At 37.2% G+C, this 23459-nt stretch overlaps 1 protein-coding gene across 13 annotated transcripts in view; it reads right to left on the minus strand.

The window, feature by feature from the left end:
* CSNK1A1 (casein kinase 1 alpha 1) overlaps window positions 1–23459 on the minus strand; it is a 49532-nt gene that overhangs the window by 15714 nt on the left and 10359 nt on the right. For 8 of the 13 annotated variants that reach the window (XR_003035337.2, XM_005209554.5, XM_005209551.5 and 5 more), the window contains exons 3-5: window positions 8979–9105; window positions 5672–5770; window positions 3203–3286 (exon numbers count right to left, since the gene is read on the minus strand). Coding sequence is in view for 12 of the 13 variants with exons in the window: in XM_005209554.5 (XP_005209611.1) it covers window positions 3203–3286; window positions 5672–5770; window positions 8979–9105 (310 nt within the window). In the remaining variant the exon portion in view is untranslated. 13 annotated transcript variants of the gene reach the window in all.

The raw sequence follows: 23459 nt of genomic DNA on the forward strand, positions 1-23459 counted from the left end.
CTTAAATGAGCTAACTAAAAACCAAAGTATTAATAGTATTTCAAAACAAAATAACATTTAGTGCTGTTCTGTTTATATGATACACAGGGAATAAGATGCTCATTTATAATGTAGCTAATTTTTAGAAATAATTCAGGTTTATTCTCCATGATTAAAACTTTTATAAGAAGAACAAAAAAAAGCAGAAGTATTTTTAGGGGAAAAAACCCAAAATATGTTCATATTTACCTACCTTCTAAAGCAAAATAATCTTAACTAAAAACTTTATTTAGCCTTTACCATAAAATCACTTATTTAAAGTTATGCCTACAAAATTTATTAAGCAAAGCAGATCTATGTGCTCTTATACTATGTGGCCCTACACTATTCTTTTCTAGTTATACCTCAATTTGGTACTTTTTCTTCCTATTAGGCTGACACTGGGCCCCTTCTGCTACAGTTTACAGTGTTGGATGTACTGGGAAACATGATCACCTAGTCTGTTAGGGTCTGCCTCAAAATATAAATAAAGCAAGTTACTGATTTAAGTGGAAAAGATACCACCAAGTGCTTCTTTTAGAAAGATGAAAATACTTATTGCAGGCAGGCACTACAATCTAGCCTCAGTTAGACACTGGGTAGTGAGATTTGTGCTTCTGTAACCATGTTAACATTGAAATACTTATTTTCATCTAGTCTATTACAAAGAATAAAGATTAAATTATTAAATACAGATTTAATAATGAAAGTTCTTTAGTATGATTAAATGACTGAACAACTGAGTTACTATAAAATAGGAACAGAGAAATTAATGCTATAAATCGCTAAGAGAAATAAGAGACTTAAAAGTATGAGCTTTAAGTTTCTTTTGATATGAAAACTGGCTCAGTACTCAAATATTAAAATGAGCAATATATACGTCTGGTAAGCAAAACAGAATCCATGACTAAGTTCTACAGATTCACACTGAAAAGAAAACAAAGGAAAAACAAACACAAAAGGACACCCACTTTCACAGCATTTAAAAACTATCTCTAAGAATTATGTGAGTTATGAAAAAAAGTGATTGGGACAGATTTTCTTCTAAGGACTATCTTCTGAGATTGCTTTCTTTAGTACTCCAAAATAGAGGAGAAAACAATAGCCAACTCTGAGAGGGTTAAGTCTGCCAGTTACATTCATGTCTAGATTCAACAGCTTCATGTGCAACTCAATAACCACTTTCTTAACAACTAGAAGACTCTGAGAGTTCTTTCCTTCCACAACTCTAAAGGACAAAATCTAATTTATCAAGGAAACAAAAATGAAACACTATCTTCTTAAGTATCTGAGTCTCAGTATCAAAGTAAAAAATTACAAAGCAAATGAATTTAAAATTTTCTCCTCCTATAAAAACTGAAAATAAGTCAGGGAAAGTAATGTCACTGATAAACAGGTATTTCCATTTGAAGAGCAAAACAACTGAAAACTACTTAAAATTTTAAGTTTAAATCTCTTTATAGTTCATTATCTAATGGTACCTATTCATGCATGCTTCTTTAGTAGCTCTCCATGCATCGAATTTAAAATGAATAAAAACATACATAAATGGGAACTGTTTACATGAAACCATGTGATACCAAGGATATAACCAAAATAGCCGCAGATATGTAAAACCAAACAAGGAAAAGTCAATATCCAATGTCATAAAGTAATGTATTTTTATAGGTCTGCATATACAAAGGAGACGACATCTAACCTCTTTGGTGGGCAAGCTGCCTTTCTGTGGATTTTTAAACTACATGTTCAAAAATTTGTGCCTGTTTTAAAGAAAGCAGCATATTCTTCAAAGGCATGTGGAAATGAGTTAATGTTGGGTATAATGGGATAACTCATTCAGCAGAGGTGTATTTTCTTCAGAAACACTAATGCCAATTTCAGGTATTGGTATTTCAACCATTTTTCTCTTCACCAGCAGTCATATTTCCTTGCCCTTTCAAGAATTCACAGGAATACTTTTCCTTACAACCCAGAAAACCTATAAGTAATTATGCTGTAAAGTATGAGTAAAATGTGTGAATGTATATGGATAAGAAAAAATAGGGCAGTAAAGTTGCCTTACAATGTACCTAATTACCCCCCATTCTCTCTCTGCCCAGTCAAGATCTAGTTACCACAGTTGGTTATTTCTTTGTCTGTGAATAATAATAAAATCTGATTTCTAAAACCTTTTTAACAGCAGGAGAACATAGTTCCTGATATAAAGCTGGGCAGTTTGGAGAAGGATTAAATGATAGCCCAGATGATACGTGTGGTTTAATAAAGAAATTACAAAGTATGCTCACATATCAAATGCAAATTTTTTCCTTTTTTGATACTTATGTCAACACTTACTTCTCAGTGTATACTACTGATAAAGATTCATTCATTCAGGAGCTTCAAAAATTAAGTACCTAGGTGGTGCTGATTTTTTTTTAAATTTATTTTCCCTTGTTTATCTGAAAATTCATACAGTAAATAAAGCCAGCTTCTCAATAGTAAATGAAGACTAAGTGAAAAATTTCCTTACATTAAAAAAAAAATTTAGAAATATTGAGTGTTTTATCTAGCCTGCCAAACATAAATCATTAGGTTATACATCTGTTTATCTTATTTATGTGTTATTAATGGTAATTGATATCAATTATGTTATCATTAGAATGCAGTGCATTCTAGTTCCAGAGCATATAATATTCTTTAAGCATTTTATGCTACTTGGTTGAAGATGAGAGAATTCTCATACTGAAGCAATCAATTCTAAAAAAAACTAGATCTGAAATCTGATCTACACAACTCCTAAAGTTCATTAGGGAATGGGAAGAGTTGAGGCAGAATATCATCATTCAGCAGTGATGCAACTCCAAATTATTTTTAAAAAATTGAACAGTCTATCTTAAATCTAGCATTAGCTAAATAGTATCAATTTTAGACCAACATATCTCCTCTCGTGGATGTTAGAAATCTAAACATAATCCTGTTTTCATTTAGGTTTTCTCTAAGTTTTACAAGCTTTACGCAAAAGCCATAAAGAAATATCTTAGTAATGTTATATGTTTGCCAAGTATGTCTGAATAATGCCAACGTTAAGAGGTGCTTGAGCAAGATCTATATTCTCCAGAATTAAAACAAACAAAAATAATCAAACAATAAGAAAGAAAAGCACATGAATTTGGGATTGAGGTTGGAATAGGAGACAGTTTCAGACCTGGTTTAATCCTGAGAAAGATGGGTCCTGAGAAGTACTAACAGTCATGCTTCTTTTCCTCTTCCCCACTGGAGATTCTAAACACTAAACAGACAATAGAGGGTGGCAGTGCATCAAACAGTATTGCTTACATTGCAACAATGGCCGGCGCAGACAGGCAACACCGAGGCATTAGAGAAAGAACAGGGTAGCCAAATGCCATCCTTCTTCCACCAAGCACTGTAGGTTCTCACTTTTCCAAATAAGAATCACATGCTTAACAACATTTGAATTCTGGAAAGTACTCAGGTTTTTAATGCCACTATATTGTGTCACTGCCTGAAACAGGGATAGCAATGGTGACATTTGGCTCTTTAATTTTTTAATACAAAACAGGGAATTTGGATCTGCAATCTTTGGCACCACAATCTGCCCTTCCCCTAAAAAAAGATTGCACAGGGGGAAAAAAATCTTCAGTAAGGAAGAGGTAGAAGGCATTTAGTCACCTTAAAATTTATTTTCATAAGCATGCAGGGCTGATTACTGGAAGAGTTGAGCAAATTCACTACGGTTGGAGTGACTACTCCTAAATATCAAATTCAGAACAATTTTCCAAATAAGAAATTTGATTTTAAAAATCAACCTCAAATGTCCCCCCACCCCCAACTCTACCCACAAATAGAAAACTACTACAACGAGCTGACCAAAGAATCCAGTATCATACAACTGGCGTATTTCAAACTACAATACAGAAAACACTAAAAACCAACTACATAAACAAACACTAACCTAAAATGTTTAAGAACAACGTTCAGAATCTTAGGTAAAACACTGCACTTCTAACCCTAGGGTCTCTCTGAATCTGTGTAACAGCAAAGCAATTTCACAATCTTTTTAGTATCTCTAAAAGAGGACACAAGATTCTAAAAAGGTTTACATATCACTGGGCAATCTGGACTTCCTAACACAACTAAGTGATTAATAAGCTGTTTGGGGCAGGGTGGGGAAGCAAAGACAGCATCTGGACTATCATTAAGTTTAAGACAAACCATGTACTGCAACATCAACATGCAGAACATGGATTACATGAGGATAGAAGGCCTTTAGCAGGAAGAAAATGGGAAGAAAAGGCTGGGAAATGGTCAAAAGATCAGGGTCATTCTGACAAAACTGCCTGCCAAAATTAAGACTAGTAATAGTTCAATTAAATTACCAGGTTTTAAAATAACAAGAACCTGGATGCTTCAAAGACAGAAGCCACATAATATTTAAAAAAAGAAAAAAGATGTGATTTGGGAATGGCAAGAAAGGTTACATGTAGACTTAAACACCTTCTATCATTTAAAGCTCAGCTTTCAAGAAAAATAAAATTTAACTCCTAAAACCTGGTCAGACCAACATTAATGTCTCACGCATTAACAAATAATACCACTTCTAATGGTAATGGCTCCAAGTTGGCATTCATACAGGCAAACAAAGGTAAACATTTATAGCTAGACCTAAAAACATCAAACATTCCCTAATGACTAAATAAAATAAATAGGAATGTTCCTTCCAAAAACAGAACAAAACAAAAAACACAAAAAACCCCCAAGTTGTCCTGAAGTTGAGAATTTCTATCAGATCGTCAGATCATAACATGCTTAGTGCATTGCCAATGCTGCCTGTCTGCCCGACCTCAACAATTGAAAATAAAAGCAATTCACTCAGTAAAACTAATCATTGCAGAAAATTGTCAACACAATTAGTTTCTAACTGCAATCATGCGTCACTGGCTAAAACCCAATCACCCCGTAAGTTCAACCATTCTGTGGCCCCCAATGAACACTAATTTCATTGTATGAAAGTTCATTTCACTTGTCTACACTTTCCTTTGAACAGGAGAGAAGAGGGGTGGAGACCCCACTCAACTTGGCACCCAAATAAACTGTCAAACTACTTTTGAAACAGGTCCAAAAGTTATCCTTTTGAATACACAAATCCAAGGACTGAAGAATTCTCATTATCAACCTTGCTCAGTCAGCAAATGTTAACGCCATGGTGACAGATGGGTGGGACAGTGGTTCCCACACTGGCACAAGCACATATATTGCAAAAACCCACACTTCAGAAAGAAAGGTTAAAATCTGATTTTTAGCATTCAGGAAGAAAAGTATATGGGTATATGGGTTTTTTTGTTTGTTTGTTTGCTATTCGAATGAATGAAAAATAGATACAATAGTATAGATGATTACATTTCATTATAAAGCCCTTGGAATTTCATATTTCCATATAAATAACTAACTTTGGTTGGGTTAAGTTGGAGATAATTTATTTCAAGTTACTAAGTTAATGGATTAGCCTTCAAGTACAATCTTTTAAAACAATTATCAATAGCAAATTCAACTTACTATGACTTTTTAAAAGACTTAAAAAGTTCACCAAAGTTTATCAAAGCAATTCTTGGAAGTTTTATTCTTTGTCCTTTCATGCAAAGAACATGTGACTAACCTTATTACAGTGACGCCCAATACCCATTAGGAAGTTATCTGGTTTAATGTCTCTGTGTATAAAATTCTTTGTATGCACATATTCGATTCTACTGATCATCTGGAAAAAAGGGGAGGAGAGAAAATCAAGTTAAGTGATTTGCACTAAGAAACAAAAGAAAGCAACATACTGTGTCTCAATTATTTCAATATGTCAATCATTTTTCAAGATCACAAGTATACTTTATTAACTTCATTTAGAGTTCAAAAAGACAATGCTAGACAAAATTAAAAAGGACAACCAGCTCTGCATTTACCTCCAGACTAATGGATATACAAGCATAAACCAGCAGTTTCCTTTGAGCTTATTCTTTCAATATGAATGATTATAAACATGACAGAACCTGATAGAAAGAACTGGTTTTTTTAATTACAGAAGTAATAAATTTAGAATTGTTTCAGTTGTTTGAAATTATATAAAGTAAACGTCAATACTATGCCCCTTGAGGTACCTGGTATTACTCAGATCTATTTTTATTCTCTTCTATATGTACACACACAAACTTACATGTGCTTCAGAGTACAGGGATGTTGACCAATTGACAGATACAGTTATACACTGTTATTGCTTTAAACTACAATAGAAATAGTCTACTCATTTTCTTTTTGTTCACTTGTTTTTAACTAATTCTATCCCAAACATTTCTAGAAGTTGGTACCATACAATGTAAGCATGTAACTTTTATGCAAATGGGGACATATACATGCTGGGTTTCCTTTCTGGCATGCTTTTCCGACTCTCCCATGATTTTTCTCCATATATGTATGATCATATCCTAAAACTAACAAACATGGCATTGTAACAAGCTTTTCTTAATTTCCCAGAAATTCTGCCAAGTCAAGTGGTATGGTCTTACCATTCTTTTTAATGGAGATAAATATTCTATGGCATAGATGGAAGTACTCCCCAATTATCCCAACTCACAGTATTAATGCTCATTATTTCCAATATTCTCTCACCATAAACAATAACACTAATATACTTATATATCCTTATCTATTAGCACTTCTATTTCTATGGGTTATACCTCCCCTATCATTGCAGGGGGAGTTGCTGCTTTGAAGGCAAACTGATTGCCTTCAGAATAGCCTATAACAGCTCATTTTTTCAGCACTAGTGTTTTTTTCCCACTAGCAGTTATCTCAGTTTTTTCTAAATCTTGCCCATTTTCACAGGTACTGACTTCACTTGTAATTTCATAACAGTTAAAAAACCTGCTCACTTTTACTGACCTTCTGGACTTAGTACTGTACTGTGAAGTCAATCCATACTTTTCCATTATTTTTTTGGCTTGTCCTTTTCTTGTCAGTTTTTAAGAATTCTTTGCATACAACAGACAATCTTTTTATCAGTCATCTGTTATGTAAACAGATTTAAACTTTTTCTTCTGTAATAGTTTAAATTTCTAAGTTATCAATTATGTCTACCTTTTCCATAAAATAAAAGTTGTATTTGAAAATGTTTTCCATGTCCAAAGGCTGCCAACATTATCTTTCTGCCCATATGTTTTTGCTCTTCTCAGTAGTGTACGTCAGGACTCTATTTTTACTTGCCTGCGTTTTCTCTACAGCTTTTATCACCAAGGATATAAATTCTAACTCTTATTCCTCTACCTTGGCAAACGGCTTGTGAAGGCAAATTGTAATCTCTGGCTTAAACTATACACTCAAGGAAGAAGATGTATACAATGTTCAAATACCATCTTTAGGTACAGCAGCAATTCATATATTAAATAAGTAAAACAAAACATTTGTCTCACTTTTTGTACCAGTCAAGTACATAAAGTATTTGTTCTAGCCAAGTAATACTTATCATTAAACTATGAGTATTCACTCACAGGGGGAAGGTCAGGCAAAAGATAAATTAACAGCACAAACTACAGACTACTCAAGTGTTGCCTGTCATTTACAGAGCAAGACTCAGCTGGTTCTTTCTTAAACAAGTGCCTTTCTACAACCCCCTTCCCTAAATTACATTATTTCTCTGATGTTACCAGAGTATCCAATATAGACTTTTACGACAGAACCTGTCCATTTTTCTCCACTAACTCTATGTTAAAAGAGGGAAGAAACTAGCTCTTATTTTTTGTACACTCCAGTGCTAAGTACAGTTCAGTTCAGTCACTCAGTCGTGTCCGACTCTCTGCGACCTCATGAACTGCAGCATGCCAGGCCTCCCTGTCCATCACCAACTCCCAGAGTCCACCCAAATCCAGGTTCATCGAGTCAGTGATGCCATCCAACCATCTCATCCTCTGTCGTCCCCTTCTCCTCCTGCCCTTAATCTTTCCCAGCATCAGGGTCTTTTCAAATGAGTCAGCTCTTTGCATCAGGTGGCCAAAGTATTGGAGTTTCAGCTTCAACATCAGTCCGTCCAATGAACACCCAGGACTGATCTCCTTTACAGTGGCAGATCCTGAATAAATGTTCACTGCATGTATGCCTATGTGTTACTGAGCCTACAGAATACAAACTCTTTTATTAAGATTCGCTCACATGTGAATTAAAGCATATTAAGAAGTCATGTTTTATGCAAGGTCCTTGACATTTACCTGTTATCTTTGACCATAATATCTGTTTCCTCAAGGTCTGTTCCTGACCCCATTCTCCCATCTTAAAATTCTTTAAAACTGGTTTTCTTTTTTATTACCTTTAGCTAAAAAAATAAATCTAGCCTTGGGCTTTAAAACAATTTCATCTAACCTCAATCAATGCATAAATCCAATTCATGACATAAAAATTTCCATGATTTTGCTTAAATATTACTAATAGCTGAGAATCCTGTAAGAAGCATCTACTTGGTCAAAAACTGTTCATTAAATTACTTCAGTACCTTATTTTCCTCAAAAATATACCTTTTATAAGGGTTCAACACATAATACCATTCAGTTTGCTTTAATCAAAATTTCAATATATACATATTTATTTATATTTGCACACACACAAACACTCCCAAATCCTTTCTTCAAACAAAATCTTACAAAGAAACCTGTTATACTCAACACTAAAGCAAATACACTATATGATGGGAGTAGCTCGAAAACTCTTAGTCTACAGGTGAATAATAAACCAGTGTAATTCATTTTTGTCTTATACCACAGGAAAACATCTACAAGACTTATCAGAGCAACAAACTTGAATGACTATACTTTTAACCCAAGGATTATTATACAGGGCTATAATACTCTGGTTTCTACACTGAAATTATAGTTAAGTAGTACTAAACAGTAGCATTTCTTAGCTTTTATTCTCATAAAAGTTTCACATACCTGGTCAGCTAACATAAGTACAGTTTTCATTGTGAACCTTCTTGAACAGAAATTGAAGAGGTCTTCAAGGCTGGGTCCAAGAAGATCCATAACTAGCACGTTATAGTCTTTTTCCTGACCATACCACCTAACAAAGAGGGAAAGAGGAAGGCGTTATAAAAAGCTGATTATCACTTAACATCATCAAATTTTAAAAACATCATCAAATTTTAAAAATATAAGATAGTTTCCCTCTAGGTTTTTATTTAAGGTTGTTTTCCTCTATTTAGCTGATGACCCCACTTACTGACTACATTGCCCAACACAAAATAATGCATAAAGAGATTTTTTTCTGTCAAGCAACCCACTGTCCCATTAAGTTAGTACTTGTGTGGCAGCCTTAATATGCTTCTTAAGCAGGGCAGGTGAATTCTCTATCCATCCACCATTAATTCCTGTAACTGTGGGCAAGTTTCTAAACCTCACCTGGTCTTACTTTTTAATTGAAAAAATGAAGGAGATTTTTATCAGTCATTCCAAAATGTTTCAGAGAGTAAATATCCGTTTTATTATAACTCCTGTTCCACTTCCTACCAAGTTCCATTTATAAGGAGTCATATTTTTGCTTAGTTCCAGATTACAGAAAATAATCCTATTACCACAAGGATGACATTCACTTTTTATTGGAAGGATCATGCTTTAATTATCCATTGCTATGTTTCTGTGGATACACATTTATCCCCAATAACTCTAGGAATATCAATGACTAATTTCAGAGACTCCAAGGACTAGGAATCACTGCAGTGATTGCAAGTTTCTGTATGTCTCTAGATCAGATAAGGGTGGTTTCCGAAAAATACACACTATCATTTTTATTTTAAACTTAGCTAAATTATGAATTTTGCTTGAGGGAATTCCCTGGCAGTCCATGGTTGGTTGGGACCCCTTGCTTCTACTACAGGAGGCATGGGTTTGATCCCTGGTCAGGGAACTAAAGATCCCACACGCTGCATAGTGCAGCCAAAAAAAAAATAAAACCACCACCAGCTTGGAAAAAAAACTGGCTTTTATCTAAAATGTAAACAAACAAAAGAGGAAGCTACTTTAAAGCTGTACTGAAGTGATATCTTTAAAAACTCTAATAAGAAACTATACCTGGATTTACCATTTGCAAAGTTTACGTGTTTTAAAAAACGTCTAGTGTTTTTGTTGTTATTCAGTTTCTCGATCATGTCCGATTCTTTGTGACCCCACAGCACGCCAGGCTTCCCTGTCCTTCACCATCTCCCAGAGCTTGCTCAAACTCATTCATGTCCATTGAGTCAGTGATGCCATCCAACCATCTCATTCTCTTTCGTCCCCGTCTCCTCCTGCCCTCAATCTTTCCCAGCATCAGGGTCTTTTCAAACGAGTCAGCTCTTCGGATCAGGTGGCCAGAGTATTGGAGTTTCAGCTTGAACATCAGTCCTTCCAATGAATATCCAGGACTGATCTCTTTTAAGATGGACTGGTTGGAGTTCCTTGCTGTCCAAGGGACTCTCAAGAGTCTTCTCCAACACCACAGTTCAAAAGCATCAATTCTTCGGCGCTCAGCTTTCTTTATAGTCCAACTCTCACATCCATACATGACCACCGGAAAAACCATGGCTTTGACTAGATGCTTTGATTTAGGATTAGCACTGACTGGTTTGATCTCCTTGATGTCCTATGTAAGTGTGGTCCCATATTCAGGTCCAACGAATATTATCCCTAGAATTTTATGTAAAAGGTCACAAAGGGGCTAGACTTAAAAAATGCACATTGTTTCCTACACTTTTGTTCCACCTGTTCCTGAGGATTACTCTGCAAACAGGAAACATGAATAACTACCATCAAACACACAAAGAGGAATTCATTTTCACATGTTTTTGCTGAAAAAGATAGCCTGGCTGGGAAAGAGTTTTTTTTTTTAACCTTACAGAGATTGTGCCCGAAAAGCAACAGAAGTGCCAATCTGCTAATGTCTGAGATTGTATCTAAAACCGTGTTCAAAGCTTCTGTAATTTTCTCTTTTCAATCCTTTGTTTTCCATACAAGAATTCAACACTCTTCACATTCATTCCAACATTTACTTTGAAGAAAAGCTCTCTCACACACAAAAAAGGTCACAGTGGTGGGTTTTTGGAGGGTGAGGGATAGGGGTGGAGGTGGGAAGAGATGGGTAAAACAAAACAAATAATAAATTGAAAAATAAGTGATAAAATGAAATACGGTTATGTTCTCCTTTCCTGATTCCTCGATTTTGTTTTCCTTCTCTTTTTTTATCCTTTCTGTACTTAACTGCAGAGGCAAATCTGTGCTGGGAAGCTATGAGGAACTTCAAAACCAATTCTTAACATTATAAATATCCAATACTAAGAATTATGGCAGATTTTTAATACAAATCTAATTTAGCTAGGTTTTAAAGAAAAAGAAATGACTCTAATCAAGAATACAAAGTACAGAAAATGCTAAGGAAGTGAGGGGAAGTCACTAAAAGTCAAAGGCAAAAGAGAAAGCACAAATCAACTCTCATAAGACTACATCTCACAAGCACATCAACAAATTTGTACCAACAGCTTCCTAACAAAATTACAATAAAGTAAATTTTACAAGCATCCAACCCAAACTACAAACCTGACATGTCAAAGGCACAAATTCATTCTTCACATCGCCATGTCATCACCTAACTTTACAAAGTACTTTTTGAGAATTCATATGCAAAGTAGGCCTTTAACAGAATACAGAATAATTAGAAACAAAAATCAGATGAATTTAGAAATTTACTTAAAAAAAAAAAAAATCAAGTCATCAGGTATTTTTCTCCTTATTGTTTTAAGTGTATGAGTTTAAGCCCTGCTGGTTCAGCAGTAAAGAATCCACCTGCAATAAAGGAGACGCAGGAGACTTGGGTTTGACCCTGTGAGGAGAAAATGGCAACCCATTCCAGTATTTTTGCTGGGAAAATCCCATGGACAGAGGAGCCTGGAGAGTAAGGAATATATAACTAATTTCTCAAAACTTAAGACCTCACACCCTCCCCCCCCGTGCAATCAATCCATCCAGACCTTATTACACACAGATTAGGCGCCAGGAACAGTCTTCTGCTTACCCAGATCATACTCATTCAGTTTCTACCTTCACCTCCATGTTTTCCTTTTATTCTGAGAGCTTCTAACTCTCCATTTTCAATCGCAACATCCTAATATCCAGCTGTCAGAGAAATCTTCCTTAAGTAGCCTGTCTCACACAGATCTCTCATTTCACAGAATTCTCATAGCCACTAACTACTGCTTGAATCTAAGATCTAACCCTTCGAAAGTACAAATATTCAGGTACTGTTACTCTGGTGCTTCTCTCTCTCTCCACCTGGTAATACAGGGCTTACTGTTTGTTTTTTCTAAGTCTTCACAGAACCTGGGTAATGAGCAAGCACTAACCTGATTCTCTGAGATCATTTAAGTTTGCAGACTACCTGAAACACACCGAAGTGAAAGCCTCACTCCTGTTTCTGCCTTCGACCAGAAACTCAAGGTCCTATCTTTAGACGTTTTTTAATGTATATAACAATGTGTTGTTACTAAGTACATACACTATGGTAAGAGGCTTCCCTGGTGGCTCAGAAGGAAAAGAATCTGCCTGCAATGCAGAAGTCCTGGCTTTGATCCCTGGGTGGGGAACATCCCCTGGAGAAGGGAATGGTATTCTTTAGTATTCTTGCCTAGAAAATTCCATGGAGAGAGGAGCCTGGAGGGCAACAGTCCATGGGGTGACAAAGAGTTGCACACTGAGCGAATGACACCTTCACTTTCACTTCACACTATGGTAATGTGCACACTATAGGTAACTCTGAATTTATGAGATTAAAAAAAAAAAAAAGACTGGTTTGATTTGGACCTTATTTAGTTTCAAAACATGCAGAAGAATCAAATAATTTAATGGATGAAAGTAAAAACGAAAGTACAAGGTCTCATTTTCTGTTTCAAATGTCTTTAGACTCAGTGTTGCCTGATCAATCAAGGCAACAGGCCAGAGAATGAGCTTGCAATTCAAAAAAATCATCGTTACTTACTGAGAGCATTAAGAAAGGTACCTTAAGGTCTGAAGAAAATTCTAGCAGAAGGCAAGGTCCATCTCTGATTTCATCTTGTTCTTCTAAACCCCTATCTAAAGTAATTCTAGCTAAAAAATTAAGACACATGTAAAAAGCACAAACCTAAGATGACATATGTACAAGTCACTGGGGCTGACCAAAATATGCTAAAAGAATTCAGAAAAGCAAACAAAACAAAACAAAACAAGACAAAACAATGGGTTGAACTACATCTGTCCAAAGAAAGAAACCTAGTGAAAATGGTCTATTACCAGTCAGATCCTGAAGGAGGGATAATATTTCGATAGGGAAGGTAGAAAAGGATGTCTTAAGCAGGCGGCAAGAACAGACACAGGTTCGTATAAAGGGGAGAATCAAGGTGACTGATACAGACTCTTGAATGCCAGGCTAATGTGCTTTAAATTTTATAGATAACCGGGAAAATATCAATAGGCTATGTCTAGGACCTAATATAATTAAGTCAATATTAAAAGCTGGCCTTAGTATCAGTATGCAATATGGAACCTGGGGAGTAAAAGGAATGACAATGACATGAAGACCAATTAGAAGACATGGAGCTAAGGGTTTCTTTCTTTTCCCTAATCAATCTCTGCAAAAATAGAAGTATCTTAAAAAAGAATGAAATGAAATATTTTCAATATTGCTGAGACTCAATGACTTCCAAGAATAGTAAATCAGTGTAATCATCATAAATACTCAGTTCAGATTAAAGCACCTAAATATGTTCCATCCCTATAACTAGAACAATAACAGAAAAAGGAACATTTGTTTAACGTAGGCCTTCTCTTATGGCTTGATTAGTGTGATGGTTAATTTTGTGTGTCAACCTTACTGGGCTAAGGGATTCTGGAATAGCTTGTAAAACATTATTTTGGGGTGTCTGTGAAGTTGGCTCCATAAGAGATTAGCATCAGAATGACAGGCTAAGTAAAGAAGATCACTCTCTTTTGTTCTGAACAGAACAAAAAGGCAGAGGAAGAGAAAATTCCCTCTCTGCTAGCACTGAAATAATCACCTTCTGCTCTCAGACATACATGCTCCTAGGAGGTTTTCAGATCTTAGGACTCACCTGGGACTTAAATCTTTGGTTCCCCTGGCTCTCAGGCCTTTAGGCTTGAAGCAGAAATGCACTACTGATTTTCCTGGGCCTCCAGCTCATATAGACCACAGGTCCCGGGACCTCTTGGCCTCCATGATTGTGTAAACCAATCCCTCATAATAAAACTCTATGTATAATACAAGCATATCTTTCTTTATTGCTCTTTGCAGGTATCACTTTTTTTTTTTTTTTTTTAACAAACTGAAGGTTTGTGGCAACCCTGTCTTGATCAAATCCACTGGCGCCACTTTTCCAACAGTACGTGCTCACTTTGTGTCTGTCACATTTTCACTATTTTGATATTTTGGTTATTATTATATCGTTGTGGTGATCTATGATCTTTATTTTTGATGCTATTATTGCAAAAAATTACCACTTGCTCAAAGCTCAGATGATAGGCTAGCACTTTTCGGCAATAAGGTATTTCAAAATTAATACACATACTTGCCAAAAAATTTGTGTGACTTTGCTTTATTGTGGTGTTCTGGAACTGAACCTGTAATAACTTTGAGATATGCCTGTATACAAGACTCATTGGTTCAATTCCTTTAGAGAGTCCTAATATAATAGGAAGAGCCATTTAGTGTCTTGTTCACAACTCTGTATTTCCAGCATTCAGCACAATGCCTTACAAGCAGGAAATACTCAGTAACATTTGCTGAATTAAAAAATAAAAAGCTGTATTAGAGGTTTTAAGAGGCTAGGGCACACCTGACGTTGCAGATGAGAAAAACAAAGCAAGGAATAAAAAAAAAACACTCCCTGTACTAAAAGTATAAAGTCACCAGGAAGCATCTACTCATCTTTGACTCAAAGAAGTCAAATAATAAGTAAAGTGGGCCTTGGAAAGCATCCCTAAGAACAGAGCTAGTGGAGGTGATGGAATTCCAGTTCAGTTCAGTTCAGTTGCTCAGTCCTGTCCAACTCTTTGTGACCCTATGAACCGCAGCACGCCAGGCCTCCCTGTCCATCACCAACTCCCGGAGTTCACCCAGACTCACGTCCATTGAATCCGTGATGCCATTCAGCCATCTCATCCTCTGTCGTCCCCTTCTCCTCCTGCCCCTAATCCCTCCCAGAATCAGAGTCTTTTCCAATGAGTCAACTCTTCACATGAGGTGGCCAAAGTACTGGAGTTTCAGCTTTAGCATCATTCCTTCCAAAGAAATCCCAGGGCTGATCTCCTTCAGAATGAACTGGTTGGATCTCCTTGCAGTCCAAGGGACTCTCAAGAGTCTTCTCCAACACCACAGTTCAAAAGCATCAATTCTTCGGCGCTCAATCTTCTTCACAGTCCAACTCTCACATCCATACATATTTTTTTGGAGCCCCAAAAAATAAAGTCTGACACTGTTTCCACTATTTCCCCATCTATTGCCCATGAAGTGATGGGACCAGACGCCATGATCTTCGTTTTCTTAATGTTGAGCTTTAAGCCAACTTTTTCACTCTCCACTTTCACTTTCATCAAGAGGCTTTTTAGTTCCTCTTCACTTTCTGCCATAAGAGTGGTGTCATCTGTTGAACTATTTCAAATCCTGAAAGATGATGCTGTCAAAGTGCTGCACTCAATATGACAGCAAATTTGGAAAACTCGGCAGTGGCCACAGGACTGGAAAAGGTCAGTTTTCATTTCAATCCCAAAGGCAAAGCCAAAGAATGTTCAAACTACCACACAATTGCAATCATCTCTCACGCTAGCTTTATTTTTCTGGGCTCCAGAATCACTGCAAATGGTGATTGCAGCCATGAAATTAGAAGACACTTACTCCTTGGAAGGAAAGTTATGACCAACCTAGACAGCATATTAAAAAGCAGAGACATTACTCTGCCAACAAAGGTCCATCTAGTCAAAGCTATGGTTTTTCCAGTGGTCATGTCTGGATGTGAGAGTTGGACTGTGAAGAAAGCTGAGCGCCGAAGAATTGATGCTTTTGAACTGTGGTGTTGGAGAAGACTCTTGAGAGTCCCTTGGACTGCAAGGAGATCCAACCAGTCCATCTTAAAAGAGATCAGTCCTGGATATTCATTGGAGGGATTGATGTTGAAGCTGAAACTCCAGTACTTTGGCCACCTAATGCGAAGAGCTGACTCACTGGAAAAGACCCTGATGCTGGGAAAGATTGAGGGCAGGAGGAGAGGGGGACAACAGAGGATGAGATGGTTGGATGGCATCACCGACTCAATGGAGATGGGTTTGGGTGGACTCCGAGAGTTGGTGATGGACAGGGAGGCCTGGCATGGTTCACAGGGTCACAAAGGGTTAGGCACGACTGAGTGACTGAATTGAACTCATGCTAGCGAAGTAATGCTCAAAATTCTCCAAATCAGGCTTCAACAGTACGTGAACCGTGAAATAACAGATGTTCAAGCTGAATTTAGAAAAGGCAGAGGAACCAGAGATCAAATTGTCAACATCCGTTGGATCATCGAAAAAGCAAGACAGTTCCAGAAAAAATCTACTTCTGCTTTATTGATTATGCCAAAGCCTTTGCCTGTGTGGATCACAACAAACTGGAAAATTCTTAAAGAGATGGGAATACCAGACCACCTGACCTGCCTCCTGAGAAATCTGTATGCAGGTCAAGAAACAACAATTAGAACCAGACATGGAACAATGGACTGGTTCCAAATTTGGAAAGGAGTACATCAAGGCTGTATATTGTCACCCTGCTTATTTAACTTATATGCAGAGTATATCATACAAAATGCCAGGCTGGATGACACAAGCTGGAATCAAGATTGCTGGGAGAAATATCAATAACCTCAGATATGCAGATTATACCACCCTTATGGCAGAAAGTAAAGAAGAACTAAAGAGCCTCCTGATGAAAGTGAAAGAGGAGAGTGAAAAAGTTGGCTTAAAACTCAACATTCAGAAAATTAAGATCATGGCATCCGGTCCCATCACTTCATGGGAAATAGATGGGGAAACAGTGGAAACAGTAACAGGCTTTATTTTTGGGGGGCTCCAAAATCACTGCAGATGGTGATTGTAGCCATGAAATTAAAAGATGCTTACTCCTTGGAAGGAAAGTTATGACCAACCTAGAGAACATATTAAAAAGCAGAGACATTTTGCCAACAAAGGTCCATCTAGTCAAAGCCATGGTTTTTCCAGTAGTCATGTATGGATGACTGGTGAGAGCTGAACTATAAAGAAAGCTGAGTGCCAAAGAATTGATGCTTTTGAACTGTGGTGTTGGAGAAGACTCTTGAGAGTCTCTTGGACTGCAAGGAGATCTAACCAGTCAATCCTAAAGGAAATCAGTCCTGAATATTCATTGGAAGGACTGATGCTGAAGTTGAAACTCTAATACTTTGGCCACCTGATGCGAAGAACCGACTCATTTGAAAAGACCCTGATGCTGGGAAAGATTGAAGGCAGGAGGAGAAGGGGACGACAGAGGATGAGATGGTTGGATGGCATCACCATCTGGATGGACATGAGTTTGAGTAGGCTCCAGGAGCTGGTGATGGACAGGGAAGCCTGGAGTGCTGTACTCCATGGGGTTGCAGAGTCGGACACAACTGAGTGACTGAAATGACTATAAAGTGATGGTCTTAACAGGGAAATGTCTCTTCCTATACCATTTATCTTCCCATCTTTAGATTATCAAATCAGAGTCCTCGCTAAACAACTGAAAGTACAAGCACTGAATCAGTGCTGCTGCTGCTAAGTCGCTTCAGTCGTGTCCGACTCTGTGCGACCCCATAGACGGCGGCCCACCAGGCTCCCCTGTCCCTAGGATTCTCAAGGCAAGAGCACCAGAGTGGGTCGCCATTTCCTTCTCCAATTTTCATAGCATCTACATTCTCAAGACACTGTATCTCAAACTCAGTCTCTTGCCAACTCATCATCATCCTCCAACCTTTACCTTCCTTCTTATGAGGGTAGACGTTAAGGACCTGGTCTAGTACAATCTCACTCAACTCTAAGTAAACAAGCTCGAATTCCCCCTTTAGGTTGTTACTGCTAACAGTTCCAATCACCCTATTCTCATGTCTGAATTTCTTTCATTGTTCCTATATATTATATTTTGCCTTTCATAATATTATAAAAATTATAGACAGCTCTTCCTGTCCTTCAATAGCACCCAAATTACCATGGGCCAAAAAAATTAACTACAGTCAGTTCTTGTGCATCTTTTCCTGTATCTTCCTTCTTGCTTCTCATCGTAATCATGCCTTGTTGACTTCTTTTCTTTCCATGTTTTGTTTTTGGTGTGAGTGTGCACCGGGATTAACAATTCATTTACGACAGTTAAGAAAGGCACTTCCTACTACCCCTGTCCTCCTAAATTACCAGAATCCAACAGGAGGCTGCCCTCAATTCTCAATTTAAATTCCTGAGTCTCAAGAGTTACCAGTCCTCCTAGTACTACATTCAATAGTTGACTGAAAGGTAGAACCATCTATGAACTTCAGTCTTAAGACACTGTAACTCCTTTAACCTAAAACTGTTAGTACTTATAATGCTCTATTTTACTAATGGCATTTTTCATCACAAAAACAGAACCATAATGCACCAGTTTGACTATATTTTTGATTCATGGTAACTCTTCAGCCTTTCTGAAAGAGAACCAGACACAGGACTAAATGTGGGGCATCTCCTGATTTTCTATTAACTTGGTACACAAGACTATTGTGTAACTATCATTCTCCGAAAGGTTCTCTGCCCTTGTTTGTTCCTTGGATTAGTGGCTTTCATTGTACTTTGAATACAAGACACCTAAAATTTAATAATATAAACTTATTTTGCCTTCGAAACATCAATCTATTTCCTCCTCTCACAATTTCACATTTAAAACACAATTCATATTTCACAAGTTCAGTAACACGAAATTTTTATTCACAATCCTTTGGACTTACCTGCAGATATACCTTTGAACTGGTTTGAGATCCAGAAGATTTTCACTAGAGAATGATACTCTATGCTGCTATTTGGCTACTGCACAGAACTGGAAAATCAAGTTGTTTTTTTACTTTGCTGCACCGCCACACAGGCAGTTGGGTTCCCAGACCAGGGATGGAACCACACCCCATGTACTGGATGTGCTGAGTCTTAACCAAATGTACCATACCAAGGAAGTCTGAAAATTAGGTTTAGTAAAGAAATTTAGACTAAAGTTTAGATAGAACAAAAGAAATAGTTTTAGAGGTAGATATGATGATTTCAAGAAATTTTAGATATTAATTTTATCTTTACTTCACTGAACCTTTCCCAAAACTTCCCCAGGCCTTTAGCTGGCTAATTTTCCCATCTTACAATCTCACACCCATGAGGGAGGATATTAACAAGCATGGAAGTAATTTAATAAAAACTGAACAAGACTAGAAGGGGAAAAGAAAACAGTGGATATCCACCAACTGGGACCAATCCTGCATCAAACAAATGTTTTTTATTTAGCCACAACGACCAAGAACTTGGGCTTCCCTGGTAGCTCAGCCGGTAAAGAATTGGCCTGCAATGCAGGAGACCCACGGTTCCATTCCCGGGTTGGGAAGATCCACTGGAGAGAGGAGAGGCTACCCACTTCAGTATTCTTGGGCTTCCTTGGTGTCTCAGCAGGTAAAGAATCTGCCTGCAACGTGGGAAGCCTGGATTCAATCCCTGGGTTGGGAAGAACCCCTGGAGAAGACAGCAGCTACCCGCTCCAGTATTCTGGCCTGTAGAATTCCATGGACTGTATAGTCTGTGGGGTCACAAAAGTCAGATACGACTGAGCAACTTCCAGTTTCACCAAGAATCTGCTCAAATAAGTTATATGTGGGTGGGTGGGAGTTGGAGTCACTAGTTTTGCATCAGGAGTTCTAAATCTTTTTTTGTTGTCCTGGACTCCCCCCGCCCCACATCTTTGTCTAATGAGGCCTATTGATCCCTTCTCAGAGTATTTTAAAAGCATAATATGTAGCATTATAAAGGAAACTAATTTTAGAGCGATTCAGTTACCATAAAATTACTTTAAAATCAATCTTGATATAGTAAAATACATGCTCTTTATTAAAGCACTACATAATACAATTTAGGGGCAAGTCTAATTAGTACTATAATTTTGAAGTATGATGGGAATGAAGACTATTTTGAGATTCATGCAACAATGTGATACAAAAATATCTGTGATTTCTATTGGTGACAAAGCCACAGGTACTGTCTAAACTAGTGAGGCACTTGAAAATAAACTTTGGAATTTTTTTTCATCCAACTCACTGATCTCTTGAAGGAAAGAATGATATCCCTGAACCAAGTTAAGAACCCTGTTCTAAACAGTTTTATTTTTTTTTAAATTTCTGGTGGTGTTGGGTCTTTGTTACTGTGTGCAGGCTTTTCTCTAGTTGTGAGCCGGGGCTACTCTCTGGTTGCAGAGCGCGGGCTCTGGGATACCCAGGCTTCAGTAGTTGCAGCTCCTGGGCTCTAGGGCACAGGTTCAGTAGTTGTGGTGCTGGGGCTTAGTTGCTCTGCGGCATGTGGGATCTTCCCAGATCAGGGATCGAATCCATGTCTCCTGTGTTGGCAGGTGGATTCTTTACCACTGAGCCACCAGGAAGCCCCTCTAAACAGATTTTTAAGGTAAAGAGACTGTAGATTAAGATCTAAAACTTGTGCAGCGCGTTTCACTCAGCCAATAATAATGTCAACTAAGATGATTCATTTTCCTTCTTCATCCTAACCCTCTTACCTGCTACTACTAACCCTCTGCTGACAATATGACCCCTAAGATCTTTGAATTATGCTGTAAGATTTCCATTTCTCAGTCTTCCTGTTCCTTGCCCTCTGCTTTAAAACATGCATAGACGTTTCTTAACCTGCCAATTTTTAAAAACACAAACAAATGTGCCTTGATACTTGGAAATACCTACTACGAAAGTTCCTGTTCGTTTACCCTTTCAAAATTTATGGTGGCTAACAAGACAAAACCAAGTAATTTTTGCTCTCATAGTTTATACCACAGTCTGTGTAGGCAAATGATGAGAGAAACTGATGGTGAAAGGTACAAATTATGGGGACCCAATCAATTTTTTAGAGGGAAGCTTTAGGGAAAACCTTTCAATGAACAAGTAAAGTTGATTCTTGAGGCATAAACAGAAGATGGACAGGTAAAGAGGTGGGTAGGGGTTAGGACTACACACTAAGCTTTGTTATTCACAAGAAACTGCAAACAGCCAGCATTGTTGGTACATAGTAAGACAAGATCACCCTATTTTCTTGTTCACAGGTAACTTATTAAAAATCTAGTCTGTATCTGCCATCTTACTTTTATTTTTTTTCTTGGTTCCCTGTATAATGGTTATCATTCTCATCTCTTCATACTGCCCAATATTATATTTCAAAGATCACAAATGGTTCTTGCTGTCACTGCTTTCTCTAGCCTTGGATACAGTTGTACTGGAAGACAATATGTGAAGAACTGGAACCTCCAGGGGAATACAAGTATTAAAATATACTTTTCCACTGGGAAGTAGGACAATACATCTGTAGTTTTCACAATACCAATCTTAAAGGGTTGATCAAATCTTTTTTAATAAGCAAACATATAGAAAGTAGACAAGTGGCTATCTAGGCCTAATAGGATATGGAGAGTGATCACTAATGTGTTCAAGGTTTTTGGGGGGCAGGAGGGGATGAAAGTATTCTTTAATTGTATTACGGTGATGGATGGCAGCACAACTCTGTACATATAGTAAAAAACAATGAATTGCACACTTTAAGTTGATGATGCTTACATATATAGTCTCACTAAAACTGTTAAAAATCCTTTACTAAAATCTGCTCTTCAAGTCTGATTCAACACTTATTAAGCAGCTGCTATGTGTGTGACACTGCCAAAAAGGATGCCAAAAGCATCTTAAGGTCTAGAAGAACTGGTGACAAGTACAATATAAAAGCAACAATAAAGTAAATATGAAATATAGAGGAGTTAAGTAATTTATTCAGAGAAGATAAAAGGGAAGGCTTCTTAGAAAAGTTGGCATCTGAGCTAAATTTTGAAAGATGCCTTTCTACATAGTCCCCTAGTTTCAGTCACTCTTCTACAGTTTCGTGGTGCCATTTCTCATCCCTCCCCCATTACATACACCAAAAAAGCAAAGTTTCATATACAATAAGAAACTCCAAAAATCTGGCCTCTGCCTGTCCTTTAAAACTGGCTTCCACTGACTGTAACATCCCATTATGGCAACTCTCCTCTTGCCTTGATTAACTTTGCATTTCCACCAAAGAATTCAGTCCTTACCTCTCAATTTCCTGTCTCTACTATCACTTCTACACTGATCTTGCTCAGTGTAAGAATAAACACCAGTCCTAATTCCCTAGCTGAGGTTTAGGTCTGTATCTCTGCTAACTTAATTATACAAGAGCTAAGCCTGGGATATCCTATCAGCTTAAACTCAACATGTCCAAAGATATAACCATCAATGCTATTTTCAAAATATCAAAATTAGGCCCCAGAGGGATTTCCCTGGAAGTCCAGCAGTTAGGACTCTGCACTTCCAATGCAGGGGGCAGGGGTTGGATCCCTGGTCAGGGAATTAAGATCCCACATTATGCATGGTGCAGCCAAATAAAAACAAAACAAAACTGGGTTCCCTTTTCCTTCTTCCTAAATTAAATTTCGAATTCTTAAGGCTGAAATGATTTACCTCCACTCCTTAAAAGAAAGTATGAGAAAACACACATTAAAGTCTTAGGGTAAGTAAGTCCGGAAATCAAAGTATCTCTCAATACACTATTTAGAGACTAAATAGTGTACCACTTTCTTTAGGGTACTTTTAGCAATATAGGAATCATTTGTATTAAAGACAGTTTTACATATAAAGATCTAGGAGAACAAATAATTTTGGCTGGATGAAACATTCCCCCTCCACACACACTACATTAATTAATTTGCTTAGTAAATCCTTCGTTAAGTAGATTATATATTTTAAAAACAACTCAAATTTCTCTGTATTAGCAAATGAAGCTTGATATGTTAACACAAGTAAAGGGGAAAATGGAAAATGGAAGAGGCAACACAAGTTACTAGAATGATCTAAGCTGAAAGAAAAAAGTAATGTATAAACACATGACTATCTTTTCATAAATTAAATTCAATGTAAATCTAAGCTAATAATATAGAACTATGCAACGTGTACTTATAAAAATGCCCTTCAGTGAATAAACAAATAAAAAGTGGCTCAATAAACCAGCAGTTGGACTTGAGAATGGAAAGCTAGCTAAACTCACAATATATGCAATATAATGAAAAGAATAATGACTCAATCGATGGCCAAA

This window comes from Bos taurus, chromosome 7 (assembly GCF_002263795.3).
Source record: "Bos taurus isolate L1 Dominette 01449 registration number 42190680 breed Hereford chromosome 7, ARS-UCD2.0, whole genome shotgun sequence".
Classification (NCBI taxonomy): Eukaryota; Metazoa; Chordata; class Mammalia; order Artiodactyla; family Bovidae; genus Bos; species Bos taurus.